Here is a 25,582-nt window from a genome sequence, read left to right as displayed (position 1 = left end):
GAACAGACAGAATAGTGCGTGACCTTTGGAAACTTTGAGATTTGCTCTTGAATTTAAAATAAATTTCTGTGAGTTTGAACAAAATGCTGAGCATCAGCATGTTTTTATTACAAATAAAGTTGGAAATAAAGATAATCTAATCAAAAAAACAACAAACAGAAGGAAGGACAGTCACATATTTTCTGTCACTGTCACTGCCTACTTCAGCCACTTACAGTAAACTAACACTGTCATTATCACTTAATCCAAAACACACATACATGACAGGATAGACACTGATGACTGATGCAATTATGAAAACAATGTCAACTCCCATCTTCGGTATGTAGCTAAAGGAGTGTAGATCTATTTTGTTGTGTGTGTATGTTATTGTGTAACTGTAAGAAGCCGTCATTCCAGAGACTGAGCAACTCATTAAGTGTTTCAGATTCAAAGTTATCATATCTCTCCACAGTTATTGCCCAACACAGATTTAATTATTGCCCAACACAGATTTAGTTATTGCCCAACACAGATTTAGTTATTGCGAAAGTGGACGATGAATTAATTTGGAAATAGTCTTGTACTGGCCTGTTTACTGCTTACAGAGCCATGGCTGCTCATGTTTTCTCGTCTATTGACTCTCCACGGCTGCTCATGTTTTCTCATCTATTGACTCTCCACAATTTGTGTTACTGTAGCCCCAGTGGCCTAATGGATAAGGCACTGGCCTCCTAAGCCAGGGATTGTGGGTTCGAGTCCCATCTGGGGTGGTGGACAGTAGCATGACACTATAGCTGTGTTGGGCTAGTAACCCAGCAGACAATGGCCCATGACTGTCCTGTGCTAACAGTGTTTTACAGAGACTTCTCTTCAACTGCTTTCTGACTGACATGGATTACACCAACACAGTCAGTCGTAATGTATCAATGATTTAATGATCTGAAATAATGTCTCATGTGTTATCTGGCTTCACTGAGCCGAACATTGGTGAGCTTTGATAATTGGTATCATGAAGCTGGTAATTAACAGCCTGTGTCAACTTCAGGTTTTCAGATCTGGCTATGCACGCATTCATGTGAAAAAAGCAGACTTGATTACAAACAATATCCTTAATATCATGAATGACATACTTAAAGGGCCAGTTTATCACAAAATCAAAAACACATGCTTACCCATGGTGCTAGTTATCAATCTATATTATTTTGGTGTGAGTTGGACATGTCGCCTGTAGAGGTGTTTGCCTTCTCTTGAATTCAAAGGAACTAGATGGTGCTTGTCTTGTGGTTTTTTATTTTTGGGTGAACTGCCCCTTTAATATGACATTGGCCTCCTCAGCTGGGGATTGTAGGTTCGAGTCCCATCGCAGAAAAAGCGAGCTGGGCCCAGAGCTCTGCTAACAGCGTTCTATTGGCAGCTGGGCAGTCTTATACTTCATGATAAAGAGGTCAGTAATGATGGAAACTGGGAAACAATTACATTTATTGTTAAGAAATGTTTGAGAAGTGTACACATATACATATTGTAAAAAGTGCTGATGGCTTTCTTTCAAAATAAGAGTAAGTTTGTTTATTGATTGTTCTGTCTGTCATCTTAAAACCTTTATACTATCACCCCGGGATGCTTCTTTCTGCCCTCTCGTTACAGTGAGATGACATAACTGTCCTGTAATTTACATTCAAAAGCAGAAATGGTGTCGGTTCAACATTCACTTGTGTATGGACTGATTTCCTGTGAAGAGATAGAAAAAAAAAACATGAATATTTCTTGGAATTTTATGGCACACTTCATATTTAACAAGATATCAGGTAAAAGCATTAAAGGAGCACTCCATTGATTTTGCATGGCACTTGTCAGACTCATGACAGACACTTTAAAAGTAGGATAAAACTCGATGCAGCACAACCAGAGATATCATCTTTTTATCCCTTTAATCAAACCTGGTGCCTACATCACCCACAATGCCACTTGACCTACACCATTTCATTCAGAGATTCATGTCCGTTATACTAGTGGCTGCTAATGCTTCCTCGAGCTGGTAGTCTTTAGCAGAGATGAGGAGCATGCTGCACTCATCTGGTCAGATCACTTCTCTCTAACTCTACACCTCCAGATATTTTTCATATTCTAACTTGTCGTCCTCAGCCCCAGCCGACGCTGAGTCAAGTGACATCACTTGAATACAGTTTTTTTCGCAGCTCCCCAAAACTTTGATGTGTAAAATCGGTGGATTTCCCCTTTAACGTGCCTTCAGAAAAATAATAGAAAACTCCTGGACCAGTTCAACAAAACAGATGCATTAAAAAAATCTAAAAAGATTTGTGGCCTGAAAAAAATGATTTTTTTTCTAAGTGTGTCTCAGGAAAACATGACAATGGAAGTGAGACAATGTGTACCTCCAGGGGCTTGGGCAGGATACTGAGGCAGCGCTGGACAGCATGATGGACCGATGGGAAGAGACAGGAGCTGGGCAGACTGTCTGGTATACAGCCCTGGGTTTGGAGCTGGGATAAAACTCTCTCTGTTGACATACAGAGAGCATCAGGATTGCACGCTATGTTTTAATTTTAAAGTTTCAGATATTTATTCCATTCAGATGGTCAGCCTGTCAGTTTTAACGACAAAAACATGTTACTGTAGCTACATGAAGTTCAGAAAGAAAAATGTTTCAAGCAGAGCTACAGTATGGGCGGGTGGTGGGAAACTGACCTGTGGAAACAGTAACAGCCGGATGCTAGACAAATAATGTGTGTGTATGTGTGTGTGAGTGAGTGAGTGAGTGAGTGAGTGAGTGAGTGAGTGAGTGAGTGAGTGAGTGAGTGTGTGAGAAAGACACAGAGGAGTCACTGGTGAGTATGAAACATGAAGCTGACCTGGGCACGCTGCCAGAAACACACTGACACCCTGGACTTCCAAGTCTTCTACAACCTGGTGAATACACACACACACACACACACACGCACAATACATCATGTAAAGCTTTACTTTACGCATGTAGTCATGTTCAAGCACATGCTGACTTTGTGAGGCTGATGGATGATTTTTTTTTTATCATTAAGGTCAAAGAGGAGGACAAGATAACAAAGTCATATCAGTACGACTGGTAACTCATCTAGACAAGTGTAAGAGGGTGTGTCTCATATTTTCATTATGTAACATGTGATTAGCGGACATGTAGTCTAGCCGTAATTAATAATTTCTTGTGAATGTCTTTGATCAGCAGCAGTAGGGAGTCAGTGTGAGGACAGCCAAACACTATAGCAGTTCACTGATAAGAAGAAAGTGCAGACTTGGCAGGTTTAGAGCTGGCAGCGCAGGACTGATATCCATTCAAACCAACCTACGCTGATGTTCCCATCTTAACAGATCAAATTAAACTGCAACATTTCGTCAAGGCTAAAAATAACCTACAAGTAGTGTGCTTCACTGTTTGTTTGTTTTTCAGGAATTTTACTGGATACACATAAAGGCAGATTATATTTAACATTACCAACGAATATGTATAACTTTCATTCAGAACTTTTTTGTTGCATGAGAGATTATGTGTGTAAAATTCCTGGTATGGACGCAGTGGTGCCCCCATAGGAGTGGGCAGATGGGGCCACTGAAAATCTTGTGGTGGCACGCCAAAAGCAAAAGCCATAACTGGTATAAGACTTGTAGGTACTCATCGAATCCATTTTCATTTAGATGTCTTGAGGTGAGAGTTGGGGGACCCCTTTGAAAATGACCATGCCAGTTGTTCCCTCGCCAAAATCTTTGTCGTCAAAATTTTGTAGCATTATTTACCCAGCTTTCCAACAAGCTATGCTGACATGAGGGGTACCAATGGATATCTTAGGTTGTCTAGTTTCACAAGATACCACCATACTAAATTTGTGATAATTGTATCAGATACATCAATTGTATGTACCCTCCTTTCGAGGCACCACTGTATGGATGACAGAAGAAACAATGAGTGTGAGAAGTGAATGACAGACATCTCAGACAAAGAATAGAGCACCACCTGCAGAAACTCAAAGTTAACTCCAGCTCAAGATGCCAGAGCAGCACCTACACTATTAGACTGACAGACCATCTCTTAGCAGCATGGTGCAGAATCCCCACACTGACGACATGCCACGCAACAAAATAAAGAATGAAAATCAATAATTTATACGATGGTGTCTGTGTTCAGCTTAAGTGAAACTGAAGATGAACTCCAGTTAGTTCTGTTTCCTCACCTTGCAAAGTGCTGGCATGGCCACAGAGTCCATGAAGGTGACTGAGCTGAGATCCAGAACCAAGCAATGAGTGTGTGTCGATGTTTGGGCTGAGGAGGAGGAGGAGGAGGAGGTGTGGACTCCAGCTGGGTTTTCCTTCTGATCACAACTCACTGTCTGGATGTGGTGGGGAAAAGTTACAGCATAGAAAATTAGTTTTATAATGTTTCCGTTGCCATGTAACCCATTGTGTATTGGAAAATTCCTTGCACAATTTTTCTATCCCAACCAGAGGGATCAAAGCACAAAGACAGACACACACTCCAGCTGCATACACATGGGTGTTAGCATAAATCTCATGAAATAATGTTCACATATTGATGGACTTCATGTGGAAGGACTGCGCCCTACATGTGAAGATGAACTGTGGGACTGATGCTCATCTGCATTCATTCATTCTCCTAATTACAATTATACTGTAACCCCATCTCACAATCTTAGAATCTTTCACCCAAAATCAGCTCTTATTTCAGTGATGCTAATATTCCTCTCTTCTTTTTCTCCATCTCCACTATGTGTGTGTATGTGTGTGTGTGTGTGTGTGTGTGTGTGTGTGTGTTGGCACCTGTCTGATCTGTGTGAAGACCACTTCAGAGCTGGCAAAGTAAATAGGACTGGAAAAGGAAAGTATAGTCACTCCAGGAACTCGCTTTGCCTGTTAAAAAAAAAACAAAACACACACACACACACACACACACACACACACACACACACACACACACATACACATACCAGAGAAACACACACGTAACATTGTGAAGTTCCTCTACTTTACAACTTGGCACAACAGTGACACCCTGGACAGAGCATCAAAACTTACAACAGCTTATTGTAACTGGTGGATCAAGAAACACAGTTCTGCTGCTACATTTATTTACTTATTAATTGGTTCAAAATATCTTTTCACTATCTAAAGAAATAGAGAACACACATGACTCAGGCTCCAAAATTTTTCACCAATGTACCATTCAGTATTAGATATGAATGAATAATTATAAATTAAACATTTACGTAGGACGTTTTTCACATAATTTTTTACTATGGGGCGCCCGGTGGCTCAGTGGGCAGAGCAGGATCCCCATGCACAAGGGGTGTGTCCCTGCTGCAGCGGCCATGGACTCAACTCTGGCCTGTGGCCCCTCGCTGCATGTCATTCTCCCACTTTCACACTTAATATCTATCCTATCAATTAAAGGCAACCTCCCCCCAAAATAATCTTTAGAAACACTATGAAATTTAATCACAGAGAGATGAGAACATTATCAGAAGTCCAACAACGGGATGCTCCTCTGTAGGGAAACTCTCGCCTTGCTTGTCATCGTATTTCAATTTTCTTGGCTTGAAGCTAAAGGTCACAGATGTTTTCATATTTTTTTGGACATACTGATCACAATTTCAGATAAAGAGACGAGATTTAGGAGGAAATGTTTAAGTTAAAGTATTGTCGCTGGTCCTGGACAGTGTTGTTGCAGTAAATATTTTATGTGTTTTTCTTCAACTGTTTTTAGAACTGTGTCCAAGATGCCTTGAGACCTTTGGGGACAATCAATTAGGCCAACCATCCCAGCAAAAACTTATATTTTAATCTCGAAGATGTTGCCCACTGCCTGATTCTGAAACTACACTGCAGCATTTTAAAGGTACGTATGTAAAGTGTTACTCACCAAAATGCATTACCTGTGTTCTTGACGCCCAACAAACAATTTAAGTGCATTTTCTTTCTCAAATAGTAACTTAATTTTCAGCTGTTTAAACCTTGTTTTTTCATAAAGTTAATGTTGTTTACACTATTTCAATGGCACAAACCCAAAGACTATTTGCTGCATTTGGAGAAAAAAAGTTTAAAATTTTGGAACACACCATAAACCAGTTTGCTAAACATCTACTTCAGAGACACTAAAGATCTTCAGTTTTAGATAACTAATCTGGCTCTTCAGTGGGAGATTCAAAAAGAAATAGTATATCCAGAGTGATTTCACAAAGTTGAACTTGTACAAAGACATCCATGGCATACACCATCACTAACGCATGACAGATACTTGACAAAGTACACAGAGGGGAGTGATGCAGCAGCCAGCAGTGTAACAGATTGAGGAGAGAATCAAGTGGAGGGAAAAGAGAACGAGAAGTTGACAGAAATTCACTGATGCTCGGAGCCCAGACAGATTGCCTTTGGTGACAGTTTGGTGTTTTGATGTTTGACAGATGGTGCTTTTCAGCCAGGGATGTATTTTTAGTGTGTTTTGGCTGCGTGACAGTTGTATCGTTCAGAGTGGTTCATTAAGTTTATAAGAGACTGACCTTCACTGAAGGATTTGATGTCTTTCTCAGTGTCAGTTTACTCATGGGGGACACTGTTAATTAATGGCCTGCTACATAAACACGTACATAAATCATCTCCAAACCTGTATTACAATCAACTTTAAGATAAACATATCATTTCAAATGCCAAACTGGCATTTATTCAGATTGACACTGATCGAGATCCTGTACATTTTTATCAAATGCTTGGTGTGTTGGCCTGTATTTGCACTGCAGATGCTGCGATCCGGTTAAAACAGGGGTGTGTTTCATGCCAGATATGAGACGGGCTGTGGAGAATTCATTATTTACTGTGTTTCACATTTGATGACATTTTAGATATGCCAGTCCACAGCCTGCAATTAGCTAAGATCACTGTGAGTCATGTAAGGTCAGTGTAATTCTTCTTTGCATCAGTAAAGCATCATCAGGAGTCGGGCAGATGATGCCTTGGCATACTGAAAGCGTATAATGATCTGCTGCCTAATTATGAACAATTACATTGTTAAATTCATGCAGTGATACACCATTTTATAGTTAAATTAGACCGACACTCTTTGGTCTTTTGAACTTTTCGCTGCATTAACTTTCTTGGGTGTCAAAAGTTTGTGCCCCTAATTATCCTATTATTAATTTACATACTAATATATTATTATGGAAGTCATTTATAGTTGTATGATTTTGGCATATCAGTGCCAGTGGGTGCTAGCTGCATGCAGATGGGCACCAGTGTGCAGAAAGTTTTTTAACACAGTCAGTATGGCACTGCATCGTGTTTTCTCTATTGCAAGGGCACCCTTGAAGGCATTTTATCACATATTCTCCACTAGAACAGCACCCTAGAGGGCACTTTATCATATTTTTCCCACTGGAGGGCATTTTATTGCAATTTCTTACATATTAGGCCATCCTAGAGGGCACAATATTACATTTTCTCCACTAAAAAGGCATCCTGAAAGGGACTTTATCACATTTGCCTGCATACTAGGCCACCCTAGAGGGCACTTCATCACATCTTCTCAACCAGAAGGGTAATTTAGACAGCATTTTATAGCAGTTTCTCCACTGGATGGGCACCGTAAATGGTACTTTAGCACATTTTCTCAACTGGATAGGCAGCCTAGAGCACACTTGATCACATTTTCTTCCCTAGAAGAGCAGTCAAGAAGGCACATTTTCTTGCACACTGGGCCAACATAGAGGGCACTTTATGCCATTTTCTCCACTAAAAAGGTATCCTGAAATTGACTTTATCACATTTGTTTGCATATTGGGCCACTGTAGGGAACACTTTATCAATCTTCTCAATTCAAAGGGCGCTCTAGAGAGCATTTTATAACATTTTCTCCACTGAATGCACCCTAGGGCGCACTCTATCACATTTTGTTCCCTAGAAGAGTAGCCTAGAGGGCACTTAATCAGATTTTCTTGAGGGCACTTTATCACATTTGGAAAGGGATTCTGGAGAGGGATCCAACATATTTAGATCATTTTTTTGTCAATTCATCAATATGCTTCCTATAGTTTAAGAATTCATCAATGTAAATTGAAATTTAATAAATTCTACCCTCTCAATAGCTCTTCCGTTTATCTCAATACGCATATTTGCAACATTATTTTGGTTTCTATTTGAGCGAAATACAATTTAATTGGTTTTATTGATAGTTAAAGATAATTTATTACATCTGAACCGGATATCCATCTTTATCAATTCTTCCTTCATTAGGTTTTGGTGATGTTCCAAGTTTTTATGTGACAAAAATAAATTTGTGTCAACCCAAGTATAACAGAGGGGAGAGTCCTCCTGGAAGTGCGAGAGGACCTGCTGGACGATTTCCTGGTTAAGCTCCTACAACAGTGGGAGAACATGAAGGTCAAGATGGCTGAGGATCAGAAAGAAATTACATTTCTGAAACTGTAGCTGGAGAATACCTGCACAATGCTCAAGAGCACACAAAAACATCTTGAGATGCAGACCTCCATCAGTAAGGACCTGGGCGCTGATTTGGAGCGGGTGAAGGATGCCCTTAATAAAAACAGGAACGACAGCAGTCCGAGCTGAAACTGCAGCTGGAGGAGACCTGCACAACCCTTGAGCGCACAAAACAAGAAGTGGGAGCCCAGCAGTCGGAGCTCAGACAGCTGGAGACCAAGATGGCTCAAGAACATGAGGAGCTAACCTCTACCAACAGCAATCTGCTCGCCAAACTTGAGCAGACGAAGGGTGAACTGCATTTGATTAGGTGGGAGCACGATGCCATAAAGCAGTACTGTGCAACAGTTGAAAACACTGCAAGGCCCACCACACATTACCAGATGGTGCGACGGCAGGACGTGGATTCAACAGAATCTGAGGTTTGCTCAAGAACAGAATTGCTGGAGAATGATCTGGCATATGAGCGAGCTAGAGGTCGGGCCATTGATCTGGCATTGAGTCAGATGAGAAAAACTCTCCGAAAGCACGAGGAGGAGGCCGAGAGGACTCTGGAGACATGTCAGACCTCCCATCAATTACAGCTGGAGGACCAGAGAGCAGAGACCAGAGAGACAGCAGCAGCCTTGAAAAAGGCAGAAGAACAACTGGAAACGGAGTGCCTCTACTTCAAGCAGGAGATGAGGAAATCCAGAGCTTCTCATCTGGCTAAAATGAGGCAACAGAGAGAGGAGAACAACAAGCTCATGGCCTCTCTCAGTACAGCTGAACAGAAAATCGCAGAGCTGGCAATGACCAAAGACAGCAACAAGAACCATGTGGATGGTCCAAAAGACGAGAGCACTGTGACCTTGCGTGTTGGTGATCTTGAGAGCCACCTCAAGAAAATGAAGATCAGAGAGTGGTGTGATACCATCTCTACTGACGCCCGGCTCCAGGATTTGACCCCACCCAGCAAAAGAACAAAGTGTGAGACTTGATTTTGCATTACAACGTGTAAACATACACAGTGCTGGTCAAACAATTGGACACACGTGTGGTGGGAATGGGACTGGGAAAGTGTGTCCAAACGTTTGAATGGTACTGTATGTTCATTTTTCGTTTCTATTCATTTTTTTCAGTGTTGACAATTTAAAAAATAATTATGATTCTTAAAAAAAAAAAAATACACTAAAAAATAATGTCATATTTGTTGGTCTGTTGTTGAATATCTTCAAAAAGCAAGGAGATATTAATTACAGTTAAAGTGTTGGTGATAAAATTCTAAAAATAAGTGCATATCATTCTGCTAATTTCGGGTATTGTCAAATACTTTGGCAACATTTGGTTAAAAATTAGATGTAATAGGATATGTTGTGCCTACAGCACAAATTTCAACAAGACAGTGAATATGACTATGAGCTAACGGTTACATTGATCTGAACATCATTTCATACATGTGACATCTAGTATCCAAAGAATGTTTGTGCCAAAGGTGGTGGCATTTAGATGAAGACTTTTGGATATATATTAATCAAATTCCCAGAGGAGACAGCCCACACTAGCCTCAGACCAGATATGGTCCTCTGGTCTAGGGATACCAAACAGGTGGTGCTCATAGAGCTAACAGTACCCTGGGAAGAGAGGATTGAGGAGGCGTACGAGCGCAAGCTCAAAAAATATCAAGCCCTTATCCTTGAGAGCCAGAAAAACGGATGGAAGGCCTGGAATCTACCAGTAGAGGTCGGCTGCAGGGGCTTCGCTGGGCAGTCACTCTGGAGAACACTTGGATGGTTGGGGATCGAAGGTGTGGCCAGGAAGCGGCTGGTAGGCAACATCACTAGGCAGGTGGAGGCAGCGTCCCGTTGGATTTGGATTCAGCGGGAGGTGAGGTGGCAGAGCCAACCTGTCGAAGGACCAACAGCATGGAGTTGGGTGGTGGTCAGCAGGGGTAGATCCAGGACGCTGGATCTGCTGTCAAGCCCTCCCAATGTGTCATGGGCTTAATTTGACGAAACATCAAAAAAGGGAGGGTGCCCATCTGATGACCTGCTGTAGCCACTCAACTCTTGCCCAGTGCTGGTGCTTGAAAGATGGAAGAGGGAGAGCGATGCCACTGGCTCACAGATGGTGCAGGGCAGAGAACCTGTAAAGGTGGGCCAGCTGCGATGACCCTATTGTATTTTGCATATATATTAATTTTTTGAAATGTCTTGAAATTTAGATTTGATGTAATAAGCCACGCCCCCTTTAAGCAATTATTTTCAAATTTTGTGCATCGACTGAGACGTGACCCTAAATGATGCAAACCAAGTTTCGTACAAATATCTCTGGCTGATTATGAGATATTATATTATATTATATTATTATTTTTTGCCTATTGGTTGATTTGAATCAAACTTTCAGGCTATTATTGCGATACTTTTGTTGACTTTTCCTACAAGTTTTGTGACAGTTGGCTCAACGGTAAAGGAGTAAAATTCATTTATGCGCTGAGCCACGCCCCCTCTAAAGTTCACTGGTCAATATCACCAAAATGCAATGACGTATCAATAAGTCTTTGACAACCTTTACAAAGCTTCATCCCATGATGATTCACAGAACGTTTGGTACAAATCAGACCTACGCCTTAGGAGGAGATGTCAAAAATGTGTTTTTCAAGAAATTCAATATGGCGGACATTCTAGCGGGCAGATCTTTAGGATTATGTAGGCTTTCGTAGAACCCCTTCACCTGACCATGTGTGTCGAGTTTCCTGTCAATCTGACATACGGTCAGAGATGGGGGACTCAAGTCACATGACTTGACTCAAGTCAGACTCGAGTCGCAAATATGATGACTTGAGACTTGCTTGACAAACTTTGATAATAGACTTGATTTGACTTTGACTTTGTATTCATGACTTGAGACTTGACTTTGACTTGAGACAGATGACTTGAAAGGACTTGGCTTTAATTCAATATGAAAGGCACGCTAAGCACCGTTGGGCGTCACTTCTGTTTACGTTCAACAATGTTATCAAACACAATGGAGCTAGCTCCCCCCTCCCCCGCTCCCCCCCTCATCCCCTGTGACTGTCATGAACGAGCGATAGCTGCTAGTTACCCTGGATTTACACAGCTGTTCGAGGGATAGTGCACCCAACATGAAAATTCAGTGTTCTGTCACTGATTGATGATGTAAGCAGCCTACCTGCAAGACACAGGTGTGCCCCATGTTCTGTCACTGATTGATGTCACATTGTCAGTAGGTATTATATACTTGTGTTCAGACTATTTGGACCTCAACCCTGATGAAGGCTCATTTGAGGAGCTGAAAAGCGTTGGTCCCTGTTTTTAACTTTGTACCAGCCATGCCACAATAAAGGCTTTTTAACTTTTTTCTAAAACAGAGCTGCCTTGGTTTTTCAAGTTTTTGACCTGCATTTAACTCTGACTGCTTCCTTTTTTGGTATGTGCAAAGATTCAACTTGATACATTTTTTGATGCTGCTTTGCACCCTCACCAAAGAGCACCTGTTTTACTGATTTTACTTGAAGATCCATGCAGCGCTTCCACCCTTTTTCTCATGAAAATTCACCAATTATCTACTCACCCTCATGCTGATGGAGGATCAGGTGAAGTTTTACAGTCCTCATGGAATCAGTCTGGTTAAAAAAGGTTTTGTGAATTGGTTGCAAAGAAACAGTAGAAGTTCATAGGTGGTATACAAAAATAGAACCAACAGACTGGTTTTATCCAAGGATTTATTTTTGTTTTGTGTTGACTGTGGTTTATTAAGGACCATATAGAACAGATGGATAGGGAGTTGGTTGTTTTGGATTTGTGACAAAGCTGCAGTCTTTTCAACTCAATATGACTTTAAAGGTTTAAAAAAGTAAGCAACAACTTTATGGGAATAGTCCAAGATTTGGTAAATACGCTTCTACTTTGTCTTAGAGTTAGATGACAGGATCAACGCCAGTAACTCTCATATCTGTGCGGTAAAAAGGAACTAAATGACATGCCTTAAGCTGCAGTTTGTCTTGAGGCCACTAAATTCTGGCTCCAACAAAACACCAACTCTGTTTAGATCAGTACAAACACCGCCAGAGCTACAGAGTCAGAGTGGTTTCACTTCTTAGGGTTGTTTTGTTCACAACTTTAGAAGTGTGTCTTTCTCTGAAGAAGATGTTAAGGCTAAAATAGAAGTAAGTTTGGGAAGTGTATTCCTCCATTAACAGGTGTGTCAGTAAGCTCAGCCCCATCTACATTTTTTCCCCTTGCCCAAATTTAGTTTTCCAATCTTAAATAACTCACAAAGATCACAGCACGCAATAACCTCCAATGTCTGTAGGTGATGTCATCCATTTTCTCTACAGATATGACATAAAGTACCCTGCTGTGACAAAAGGGAGGTCCATAACTTTAGAAAATTGATGATAGATGTGATGATAGATTCGAGATGTGTTGAGGCAGTAGAAAGGAGGGATTAGAAAGTTTTGAGGTAAAACAAGGACAGTCAGAGATGAGTTTAGGTAACACTTATTGAGCTCTAGTGAGTTACTGATTGTAATTGATTGACTGGATACAGTCAATGGCTGCTGCCAGGTAATTAACGTCATGCATCTTCTGAATGTTAACAACCGTTCTGAAAACATTTCAAAAGCTATAACACCATGTTCCTCACCAAGAGTATAATACAGAACAGGGAAATAACAGCACAATGACAATACAGAGACGGCAGTCAAAGCATTGTGTTTTTATGTTTCAAGTCTTCTCCTAATTACCCTGGGGCTTAACTTTACACAACTTTGCTTGAAGAACACGGAAACTTTAGTCAAACAAATTTTTTGAAACAGATTTTTTTCGAAGACTTATTGTCAGGAGACCTGTGAGACAGATTGAGCTTACCTCAGTGTAGAGTCCCACGTCTCTGTAACAGTCTGTACCAGGAATACGACCCAAAACAACAGTGGAGGAGCTGGAGGACGAGGACAAGATGAAAGACAGGGGAATATTAATGAGAGTGCACGTCTGCCTGGGAGACGAATGAGAGGGGGGAGGGAATACAAAACTTATAATATGTATGAAAAATATGATGAAATGAGTCAGAAATCTGCACAATATCCATTTGACACATACAGATTCATATCAAAATGATTAAACAACAAGAAACACCCTTCCTCCTATGTTACACTGATACTATCTTTAAAGGTCCACCGTGTAGGATTTCGGAGTAGCAGTAGAGGAATATAATATAATATGTGGGATTTCTTTAGTGTATAATCACCTGAAAATAAGAATCGCTGTGTTTTCGGTACCTTAGAATGAGCTGTTTGTATCTACATAGTGAGTGGGACCTTGTCCACGAGATCACCATGTTGCATCGCCATGTTTCTACAGTAGCCCAGACCAGACAAACCAAACACTGGTTCTAGATAGGACCATTTGCTTTTTCACATTGGCCTCCTTAGTTTGCAGCCCCTCCACGACAAGAGAGTTAGAAAAAAAGTTAGTTAGTTCAAAGTTTTAACTGTTCCTTTTGGAGAGGAGGCGGACACCAGCACCCAGGTCAGGGGCCCCTGCCCTCGACTGTGCTGTTAAAAAGTCTGATGGCCGCTGGGACAAATGACCTCCTGTGGCGCTCCGTCCGTGAACGCAGCGTGATGTGCCGCCCACTGCGGCTGCTGCTGCCAACCGTTAAAAAACCCCTGAACGAACAAAAACTGAAGGAATTCTAACCAGGAGAAGTTTCAGCTGGTTGCAATCTGCAATCCTCACTGCTAGATGCCACTAAATCTCCTTAGTTTGTACACACTGGACCTCTAATAGAGATAAAATGCCCCGTGTAGTGCCTAGAAAAATGACATTTACTGACTGTTGTGTCCTATAGATGAGTGTGAGCAGAGAGAAGACGACAGCCACAGCCAGACCCAGGTCCAGGTTAAAGACAAGCGTGGAAATCAGTGAGGCTACCCACACCAACTGAAGAGAGGAGGGAGGAGAGACAACCAGAATGAGAGGGAAATCAGTACTGTTTGTAACCATACGTCTATGCCATGAGCATGAATATGGATTTGTGTGTGTATGTTTGCGTGTATGGGTGTATATGTGTAGCCTACCAGGTCTAATCTGTCAGATTTCCAGAGCACACACACATCTTTAAACTGAGCCAGGATCCCTTGCAGGTTCACCACAATGATGACTGCCAACACTGCCTGGAACACACAGCAAGGCATTAGTGAACTCTGGCTGAGACAAGTGAATCATCCTGACAGTGAGTCTCATCCAGATGGAGCATGACTTGACATTTCTTAAAACATCTTCACTGATAAGCTCTATTATTCTATCATCATTCTGTGGTGGTTTACAGGAAGCCATGCTAGCTGGAGAACGTTCGAGAAAAACTTTTAGTGCACTTACTTTACACTGTATATGATGGTCATAAATAATATGTGTTATCTCACATGCACTTTACCTTTGGCAGCTGCTCAAAGAGATGGCCGATCTTCAACAGGATGGTTAAAATCACGAGAGCTGATATCAAACTGGCCATCTAAGACACAAGATTAAAACACAGCGGGACAATAGGTAAAGGAAAACTCACAACAAAGAGGAGAAAGACCATTTGAAAAAGATGTATAAGGAGCTCTATTAAAAGATCAGTCGATGTAGTTCACCTATACAATCTTTAACACAGTGCAAATACAAAGATGGGTTCAGGGATTTCTGTCTTTTGGAACAGAATATGATACCTGTGATTTGACACCAATGCTATCCTGGACCATACTGCGAGAGAAGGAGCAGCTCACAGCGAAGCACTGGAACATTCCTCCTATGGTGTTACACAAACCCAGAGCCAGCAGGTCCTGAGGCAGAGACAGACAGCTGCAATTTGAAAAGTACACACTGAGACTGCAGACCATCTCAGGGATACTGCCAGAGTGAGCTCCCTGTTGGTTATGTCCAAGCCCTGACATAATATTTGGGGGTAATCTCTCCAGAAGTATTGTCTCAGAGTTTGAAAGGGTTGTCTTTAAGGTGTAATGAGAAGTTTAAGGTGATGGTATACTGTTGAGTTTGTTGCTCATTAAACCAGAGACCAGGGAGTATGGAACTGGATCAAAAAAACCGTAAGTGAGGAAAGTCAGGCCCACTTTAAACCATGTCAGAATCACTGCTGGGAACAGAGTCATGATCCTGCCTCATCAGTATTTCCAAACTTAATATATTCAGGCTTAATAGGCACGTCTTCCCTTGCAGAAATCTGTTGACTTTCCTCTAATCTGTGTTGGCAATCAATAAGAACTGTAATAACCTCAGCACAACTCACCTCTTAACTCCCTTGAGCTTCAGTAGCCTTTTGTTCATAAGACATGAGTACGATACTGTAGCTACCCAGAGCATGGATTTAACTAAAGTGTTTAGTAAAAGGACATATCTGTAAAACATGGATGTTGCAGCTTCACCACTGTGGCTGTGGATCAAGGCCTCAACAGCATTCAGATCATGGCGGCAGCTTTGTTGAAATGTTGTGTATCAGTGGTAGGTCTAGCTGCAGTGTTACAAGTGTAGAGCTGGTTTAAAGTAAAGATAAGATAAGATGAGCCTTTATTGATCCCCAGAGGTGAAATTCAGGTGTTGCGGCAGCACAGAGATGGGAACAAGTACAGATAAATAGGGATATAAAAAAATAAGGATAAATACAAAACAGATAAGAAGAGAAGTAAAAATATGAACCATACAAGCGCAATTAAAGATACGAGTAAGTTACAAGGCACAGAGACATGGTCTGGTTAATAGCAGCAAGTCAGCAAGTCTAGAATATGATGAATCGTATGTATTGTATATTACAGCGGTAACACTGTATGCTAAAAGTATATTAGAAAAGCGTTTTGAGAGCATGTTATAACATAAGCTGGGGCTTTTGATCAGAAGCACTTAGAAACAAGTTTCCAAGCCAGAAACATGTGGTTTGGGGTCTTCTTGAGGGGCAAGCCAGTTTTGTATAATTTCTCTAGTGCTTCAGGTGTGTCTTACAACATAAGAACAAAATATTACTAAATTATTTTAAAACTGTTTCTTCTCACTTTTCTGCACATTATCTCAATCAGTAATCAAAAGATTATGTCTCTGTACATAATATGCACTTTTATACCTTTTTTTTTTTTTTTTTTCAGATTTCTAAAATGCAGACCCTACAACAGAATCGCAGTCTCTTTGTAGTTGTGTGGCTGAAGTTAGTGAGAATTATAACTGCCATGTGTATACCTGACTGGAGTCCACCTGGTAGCTGTGTTTGTTGGCGAACACTGAGCCCATGGCTGAGAGGAAACTGAAGCCAACCAGAGCCACAGATAGAGCTGGGATGAACAGCTCTTTGGCCTGAGAGAGGGAGGGAAGGACTGGGGAGGACAGGCTAGAGAAGAGGAGGAGGAAGAAAAAAGAGAAAGAGAAGTCAGCTTGATTTACTGCATCATTAATGGATTGGTTAAAAAAAAAGTTATATACAGTAATAAAAAGAATACTGACCACCAGTTTAAACTGAGTCATCCCATGAATTACAATCATTCTCTTAAAGCTTTCCAGGATAACACAATAAAGCTAACTGGCTTATTTTGTATGATGAGAGCAAGAGTGTGAAGAATGGGAGGTTAGAACGTCACAGTGTCAGAAACACAAAGAGAAAAGATTCATAGAGCTTTAAATTATATTATGATGGAGGCATATTAACTAGCAAACAAATATATTGACTTCCCAATATATTGGTGTAGACAGTATGTGCAAGAACTAATAAAATAAATCATGCATTAAAGGGATAGTGCACCCAAAAATGAAAATTCAGCCATTATCTACTCACCCATATGCCGAGGAAGGCTCAGGTGAAGTTTTAGAGTCCTCACATCACTTGCGGAGATCCAAGGGGAGAGGAGGTAGCAACACAACTTCACCTAATGGAGACTTATGGCATGGCCCCAGATTCAAACGTCCAAAAACACATAATTGAAACCACAAAATATCTCCATACTGCTCGTCCGTAGTGATCCAAGTGTCCTGAAGCCCCGACATAAAAAGTTGTTTGGAAAAATGTCATTTGAACTCTGTTTTTAGCCTTGGGCGAGACCGTGAGACATGGGCACCGCATTCATGTGTGTTCACATGCTTTCGCTGATCTCGTGCACAAGCGCACACGTGAGCGTGGTGCCCAGAGAGGCAGTGTTGTTTGGACGTTTGAATCTGATGCGCCATAAGCCTCGATTAGGTGAAGTTGTGTTGCTACCCCCTCTCCCCTTGGATCTCCACAAGAGATGTGAGAACTCTAAAATTTCACCTGATCCTCCATCGGCATATGGGTGAGTAGATAATGGCTGAATTTTCATGTTGGTTGCACTATCCCTTTAAATATTTTTCATTTCAATGGGCAATCATCAAAGGCTTTGAACTGAACTTTTTCCTCAGAAGCAACACTATGTCACAGTCTGCTGTGAATAAAATAATACTTTGTAGGCTTCACTCTAAACTCGTATTGCTTTAAGTCTTCAACAAAGTAAAATAAACACAATAGTCTTCAAAAACAAAGAAAAGCAGAGGGAATAATGAGAAAATGACACAGTTCTACTGACCCACTGGGTATGTGTCCCACCACCTGGACTGTGTGCTGTCCAACCAGATCCATCTGCACTGACAGGATGGTGCCCAGGACAATCTGTGGGGGAAAAACAATGGACTTGACATTTTCTGCACAAAGTGTTCTGTTTGGAAAACAGCAATATACAGTATTCTACATCTAAATGTCAGATCGATCAATCTGTTCGTACACATGCACACAAAACCACAAACATACACATTATCATGATCAGATACTGTCGGTCCACTGACAGAGCTAAAGCTTTTCAGATGCCGGTGGTGAGCTGAAGCCAGTTTCTCATAACACGCTGTAATTTATCATAAGTGAGCAGATTATGACGTGAACTCACAGGGAACAGATTCTATGGAAATCTGGTATCTTTGTAGACCAAAGCTCAGCATAACATTACTGTAAAATTCTTGCTATGGTGCTACAGGTTCAAGATTTTATCCATCCATGTTAAATGTACTCTCTAACAATGTAAAAGTTATGAAATTTCATGATGATAAAAGTTCATTTAACCTTTATTTTTTAAATAACAAGCTAAATATTTCCACTTGTCATAGTGACTTTTGCATAATTATCACACTTTAATGTTTTAGTTACAATAATTACTTTTAAATAAGCTCAAATCACTGAGAGGCTTGAAAATATATTTTTAAAAACTGAAACAAAGCCTCATTAGAAGACAGAATGGTGAGTAATTAGTGGCCAGGTGCAGATATGTATTGTATGTGGGGATCTGTGGTTTTGGTGATAAAAAAACTGATTTTTATATAATCGTGAGTCATTCATCAGTTCATCACTGTGGCATCTGTCCATCTGGGCATGACTCTACTGAGCGTGTGTGTGTGTGTGTGTGTGTGTGTGTGTGTCCCTCACCAATATAAGTTCCCATGGTATGGCGACAGGCAGCTTGTTCTTAAAGCGCTCATTCAGCACCTTGCCTACGATGAGTATCACCATGGAAACCGCAGAGACTGACAGCACTCCTGGAACAGCTTTGGCCACTCCTTGCAGAACATCCTTTAAAGTCTTGAAGAGGATGCGCGCGCACACACACACACACACACACACACATATACACAGACAGAGTTTCAGACATTTTGTAAGTCCTTATAAGGAGCAGTGTGGAAGATTTAGTGACAGCTAGTGGTGAGGACTGCAGGTGGCAACCAGATGAAACGTCACCAGGTTAGAATTCCCTCAGTGTTTAGTTGTACTGGGAGCTGAATTATCTGTAGAGGTTTCCTCCTCTCCAAAAAAAACCGACCAGGTGATTAAAACAGGTAAAAACACTGAATAAAGCAGTTTCACTTTACAAATAAGTTTCTCCTTTGGCATGTCGCAGATGGGTCTCTAGCCCCACGCCTGCTCATGCGTACTCATCTATTTTCTCTGATAACTTAATGTGTGCTCAGCTTATTTCTGATCCACACATTTAGGAGGTTTTTACCGTGAGCAAAATTATCTACAGAGGTCTCTTTCTCTCCAAAACAAATGCATACGGTAATTTAAATCAGTAAAAACACTGAAAAAGTGGTTTGATGTTAAGGACCAGTGTTTCTCCTACACTGTGCCGCTAGCCCAGCACCTGCTAATGTGAGCTCACCTTTTTTTCTCTGTTAACTTAAGATCCAGAGTTCAGGATGTTTTCACCAGGAGCAAAACAAAACGAATGGATCCAATTATTTTAAGGTGTAAAGATGATAAATAAAGCAGTTGCTTTTAAAGACACTGCTCATTGCAGGAGGGCTGCTAATTATGGTGGCTGAAGCAAAAACACAAATTGGCCCTATCTAGATCCAGTGATTGGTTTGTCCATTGTGGGCTACTGTAGAAACGTGATGGTGCAGCGGACTCCATGAACCAGGTCCTGTCCCCATTATGTAGATATAAACGGCTCATTGTAAAGTAATGAAAGCACAACAGTTCTTATTTTCAGGTGACTATACACTAAAGAAAACATACTTATTACATTATATTCCATTTCTTCCAATATTTCCTGCTAAACTGGATCTCTAAAAATCAAAAATATAACAGATAACTACCATATGTTTTTAGAAAAAAAAGATTAATACTATGTGTATGCTCATTGCTATGTGGATATCCACATTTTTATTACTATTTTTTTAGGAGAAGACCTGTCACCATAGACATTGTGATTTTCTTGGGTGTAAACCGCACCAGTGCATACTGGAAGTTATGGTCCAGTAAAGCTGGAGGAAAACCACCACCTGCACACAGCTGATAAGCAGCCAAGCCCAGCCTACACCTTGAAATCCTGCCCATGTAGAGGTGACAAGGTGCATCCTTGGAGGAGTTTGATGCCAACCTTGAATTTGCCCTCTGTAGTGCCAAAAATAAAAACCACACTATCTCTCAGTCACAGCAGCAGCCCCCGCAGCAGTCAGAAAGGCACTTTTATTGCCAAGACAGCACTGTGCCAAGATTATTAAATTCCTCAGGTTCTAGGAGGTTAAGGTGAAACACAGTTAGGGTATGAGATATGACCTCCGGCCTGATGAAACATCTACAAGTCATCATTATCGTCAACCCCTGGCATGCAGTGTATACCACCCCCCAGGTGGCAGCCAATGAGAGCACATAGGCCAAAACTCCTTCTCCAAAAAGACATTACGTACTACCTTTCAACTTCTACTGCTAAAGTCCACAGTGCATAAATGTGCTTCTTATTTCCTTTAATCAGACAAAAATTGAATGCACTACTATACTTTCACTGTCAGATATCCTCAGGAGCATATTTCAGCTTTACAGGCAAACTCATGAATTAAACCCATATGAGAAGACCCAGAGAGACGAGCAAAGAGAAGACTTCAGAGGTCAGGGATCAGCCATATAACAACATTACAGGAACTCGTATGACTTCAAAGTCTTGCCCGAGGATACTTCAGCAGAGTCAAAGCATGCTAACATGAATGGGTGTGTGTGTTTCAACTGACCCAAGCTGAAGCGAGCAGTCCAGTGTGTCTTTGTGCAGGTATTCCAGTCAACAGCGGCAGCTGCAGGATGATAACATGCAGACCTGCTGCTGTGGTGTAGCCTCTGATTACAGGATCAGACAGCCAGCGACACACACCGCCTCCACGCAGCAGGTACACTAGGAGCTAAGGGAACACACACATGTACATACGCAGATTTAGCGCATATGATTGTTGAAGATGTATGCAAAATGCTCCCTCTTTGATTCTGAGAGACACACAACATTTTAATAGTTTTAAAGCTTCAGGGCAGATATTTCCTTTGATACCTGATTTGACTTGTAGTAAAGAAGACTGAGCATTTCAGTGAACAGAGCAGGTTGTGTGGTTGTATGAAATTCTTTTTAACTCCTGCTTGTCTTCAGAGGTTAAAGGTGGGGGTAAAACCGTTTACACTTAGTGTTAGTGTCTTGGGTGATCCGATCACAAATGGACACCTTTTAGTCTGTCTGTTTCTATGTGCATCTCGAGTGGCCACTTGTGACTGGATCTCACTTGGTGAGAGTCCGCCTGCACACATAGTGACAGGGCTAACTGTTAGTAGCTATTAGTATCAGTGAGTTTCTTGGGACCATTTAATAGCTGCTGCTGTGTTAGCTTGTGTCAGCAAGGTAGACATTAAACTGACCGATCACCAGGAGGACAGCAGCTTTGGAAACAGTCCTTCAGCACTGCGTCTAACCTGTAATGGCAGTGAGCAACAGAAAGTTTTCTTATCTGGAGAGACATCAGATAAGCAAGTACGTCGGCCGAGTAGATGGTCATTGGGTGTGGCCCAGGACACCTTAGCATCCACACTTTTTAAATAATGACGCAATGAGTTGCATTCACAACTGTACTCAGAACTGTCCACTTGTGATCCAATCGCCGATGACACGTTAATACCAGGGTCTGAACAGGGCCTGTGAGCCTGTGCATTCTGTTTGTCCATGTATTGTCTAACGTGTGTGTATGTGTGTTTACCTGTATGAGGCCACAGAGGACGGTGACTTGTACAGCCACGTTTACTTTGGCCGCTTCCACATTAATCTGACTCTCTTCAACACCGTCGCTAAGCAACTCCACGTTGGCTGTCACAGACCCAATCATGATGGCCAGGACGGCAAAAGTACCTGTCACACATAAACAGACACACAAACTGTATACTAAACCCCTTTACTCCCTCCCTGGTTCATGACTATTTGGTGTTCACCTTCACACAGACTTCTACTGTAAGAACCACGTTCTCACAGTGGAGAATTCTCTCACAGCAGAATATTGTACCTTTGATTACACTGCTACAGTAAAAATCACACAACTACATCAAGATTTTTATGTGTCAAGAAGATACTAGAAGGTATTTTGCGCCAATAAGAAGACTGCATCAGACTGTTTCTATATGTGGATGCCCTTCCAGAATAAGGGTAGACAGTCACCAATGGAGAGGTGTCGGGAGGTGCCAAAGATGAAGTAGATGATCAGAGGATAGAGAGAAGTGTAGAGACCAAAGACTGGAGGAACTCCTACCAACATGGCGTTGGCCATACCTGGGGAAGAAGACAAGACAAGTTTTGAGCTGCTAGTGTTTATTATTAAAAGCAACAACCGTGAAATATTCTCTCCTTACCAAGGTTCACTGACTCCGCCAGATAAAGGAAGTAGAAAAAGAAGGGAGAGAGGACTACAAGGTAGGCTACAACATATTTAGAGTAATAACACATGACAGTTGGTCATTGTTTACATAAAACAATAAACTCAAAGATTTATAAACTGTTAAAGTATCCCTCATCTTTACAGCTGTAGTTGTCACCCTCTGTGAACGTGTTTATTATCCAGAGATACATGTATATGAGTGCACTCTTAACTTGCATCCTTCTAACCTGCAGCAAGTTGCGTGAGGTTGTTGTGGCAGCTTGTAGTTGTTTAAAGGCTATTAAGAGGAAAAAGTAAAGCCTGCACTGCACACTTACTCCATGCCACAAAATATTAATTAAAACAACGTTTCAATCCTACTTGGATCTTCATCAGGACAAAATGATTTTGGTGATGTCCATTTTGACCAGACCAAGATCCAAGTAGGACTGAAAAGTTGTCTTTATTAAACTTTTCTGGCACAGAGGAAGTGCGCAGGTGCTACTTTTTCTTCATGTTTGCAGTCTTTTGATAACCTTGCACCTACATGTTGATATATAATAACTCTCCTTCAACTTATTAAACCTGTAAAGACTAATTTGTAACAGGCAAGGGTCTGCTCAAGACACTGCTGTCAAAAGGCAGCGTTGGGGTTTCTTGAAGCCTGAGGCTTTGCCAGTCTTGTCTGTGAGGTTGGCTCAAAGAGGTCAGTTAAGTTGTTGATGGGCTGAGGATGTAAGAGACCTGAGACACAGCTGACCCTTGGACTTGGATTGTCCCCCTACCTTCCCTGCTAAATAGAATGCTGACACTGACTTTCATATCGGAGAGATTAGAGTATCTCATGAGCGTAGGCATTTTTGCTCTTTTGATTGAAAGTATTTGTTTGATAAACTGAGCATTTTAACTCATCGTGTGTCATGGTCTTTTGCCCCTTGCTGAGTAATCCAGAACCTGTAGGCCCACTGCAAAGTACTGCAGTGGGTGTGTTATACATTGTGTGATTATCATTTGTTGTAGCATCCTCACCCTGTGGCAAGTGCATGATCCCAACACTGACTCCAGACACCAGGTCTCCAATGGCGTTTTCTCTGATGGAGTAGCGAGGCAGCCATGACAAGACAGGGAAAAAGCCCAGCAGGAAGCTCTTCAACCTGGTACCCGAACACCTGGGGAAAACACACACACATAGACACACACTGTTTAAGGCCATAGAGCTTCTGACAAAGGGTCTAAATCATCTGTTAGACCTACAAACTGTCTGAAGGCCTTAACAGAAAGGCCCAAAACTAAATCTATCCTTTGACTTACCAACATAGTGCCTTCAACCTCTCCAAAATTGACAGGGACTTCTTTTCTACCCGCTGACCGAGGACATCCAGCTGAGCTTCGTCCAGGGCAACAGCGAGATAAGGCTGCCTGAAGTGAGGAAGGCCATTTTGCTCAATGCTGTCCATCTGAAATTAGTGTCAAAGATTCCTGGCAGTTAAGTTTCACTTTGTTCCTGCCACAGTACTGGGTGTTTAATGTTCCTCTTGCACTTTTCTTTATGTGTATAAAATGTGTGTATGAAGTTACATGACAAAGAAGAGTAGTAGTAACTGTGTAGGTAACCAAAACAAACCAGAGCAATGAGAGGGGCCAACCTAACCTGTATCGGCCCGAAGCTGTATGAGTACACAGAGTTCATACACACACACACACACACACACACAGCTCTACGAACTCTCACACGTGAGTCAGGGAAAGTTGAGAACAGCCTTGAACTCTGCACATTACAGCCAGTTTACAGCCCCTTTTCTCCTCCCCTTCACTCCCATTCAGTACGTCTGAATGCCTCTATTATCACAGCTCAGCTTTCAGAGACTCATGGTCTGAATGTGTGTGTCTTTGTCTGTGTATGTGTGTGTGTGTGTGTGTGTGTGTGAAAGAGAGAGAAAGGGAGTAAATGAGAAAGAAAAATATTTGCTCTGTTTTAATCTGCTTTAATGTGTCCCACTTCAACTTTTTAAAGTCATTCCAATTGAGAAAATGTAAAAATAATTGAAAGGCTGGCATGAGGGAAATGAAGCATGAGTGTCACATGTAGACAGAGAGAAGCTAGAGAGAATGAAAAGAGAGAAAAAAATCTTGTCCTTATAATCTCACAACAATAAGAAATTGGAACAGCAAATTGTAAGAAAAAAAAAGTCAAGAAGTCAGCAACGTCATGTTATATAGAGAGAATATTTATCTATTTTATGCAAATAAAGTTCAAAAAGTTCAAACCCAAAATGCAATTTTAAAACATGATGAATACGGAATCTAACAACATATCCAAGCAGCTTTTTAGAAGCTAGCTTTCTATATCACTCTAGATTTGACAATGGTATGCTGATGTTTAAAAAGTAATGTCCACTGAACAGAAAAATTCAGCTGTGCAGTCAGCAGTGTTCTTCAGTAGTGTATCTGTCTCAAAAGCAGCATGAGGTTTTTGATGCGCTCAGCACGGCAGCGAGGTGACTGGTGCAGCGGCAGCTCGAAGAAGGAAAAGGTGAAGCTCCGAGAGAAGCTGAGGTTGGTGATGGGGCGCAGTGGCGGGAGACGGGGGGGACGAGGCACCCGACGCTGGGGCAAGCACCTCCGTCTTGCCCGCATTCCTCTACCCCCTCCAACTATAGAGATAGAGAGGGACAGACATGGAAACTGGTGACAAACTAGAAAAAAGGAAGGAGCTCATACTAATCAAAATCTCAGACGTGAAATTTTAAACTTAAGTGAAAGATAAAGCTGTTTTTGTTGGACAACGAACTTAAAAGCTCATGGCAGACTCACAAAGGTGTTATCACTTACTAATTAGACCTCTTCTCAGGTCCTGCAGATAGTGCTTGATAAACAACTCCGACACTCATGAAAAAGTCCTATAG

General features: G+C 41.4%; 1 protein-coding gene and 1 non-coding gene across 2 annotated transcripts; one reads left to right on the top strand and one right to left on the bottom strand.

Moving 5' to 3' along the window:
- Positions 1–103: 103 nt before the first annotated feature.
- Positions 104–24,323, bottom strand: LOC125891119 (solute carrier family 26 member 6-like). Its single transcript, XM_049580116.1, has 18 exons — positions 23,988–24,323; positions 23,706–23,845; positions 22,481–22,591; positions 22,029–22,177; positions 21,027–21,191; positions 18,946–19,098; positions 18,059–18,141; positions 16,707–16,854; positions 15,191–15,304; positions 14,914–14,991; positions 14,558–14,653; positions 14,314–14,420; positions 13,347–13,416; positions 4,807–4,896; positions 4,203–4,358; positions 2,853–2,907; positions 2,376–2,500; positions 104–1,710 (listed from the first exon to the last, which is right to left on the bottom strand). Exons 1-18 carry the CDS (start codon positions 24,131–24,133, stop codon positions 1,681–1,683), a joined length of 2,016 nt encoding a protein of 671 aa, XP_049436073.1. The 5' UTR covers positions 24,134–24,323; the 3' UTR covers positions 104–1,680.
- On the top strand, positions 680–752 carry trnar-ccu (transfer RNA arginine (anticodon CCU)). The gene has a single exon. It is a non-coding gene; the product is annotated as a tRNA-Arg (tRNA).
- Positions 24,324–25,582: the final 1,259 nt, after the last annotated feature.

Source organism: Epinephelus fuscoguttatus, linkage group LG7 (assembly GCF_011397635.1).
Source record: "Epinephelus fuscoguttatus linkage group LG7, E.fuscoguttatus.final_Chr_v1".
Classification (NCBI taxonomy): domain Eukaryota; kingdom Metazoa; phylum Chordata; class Actinopteri; order Perciformes; family Serranidae; genus Epinephelus; species Epinephelus fuscoguttatus.
Note: the sequence above shows the minus strand (reverse complement) of the source record. Positions and strands in the feature narration are given on the sequence as shown.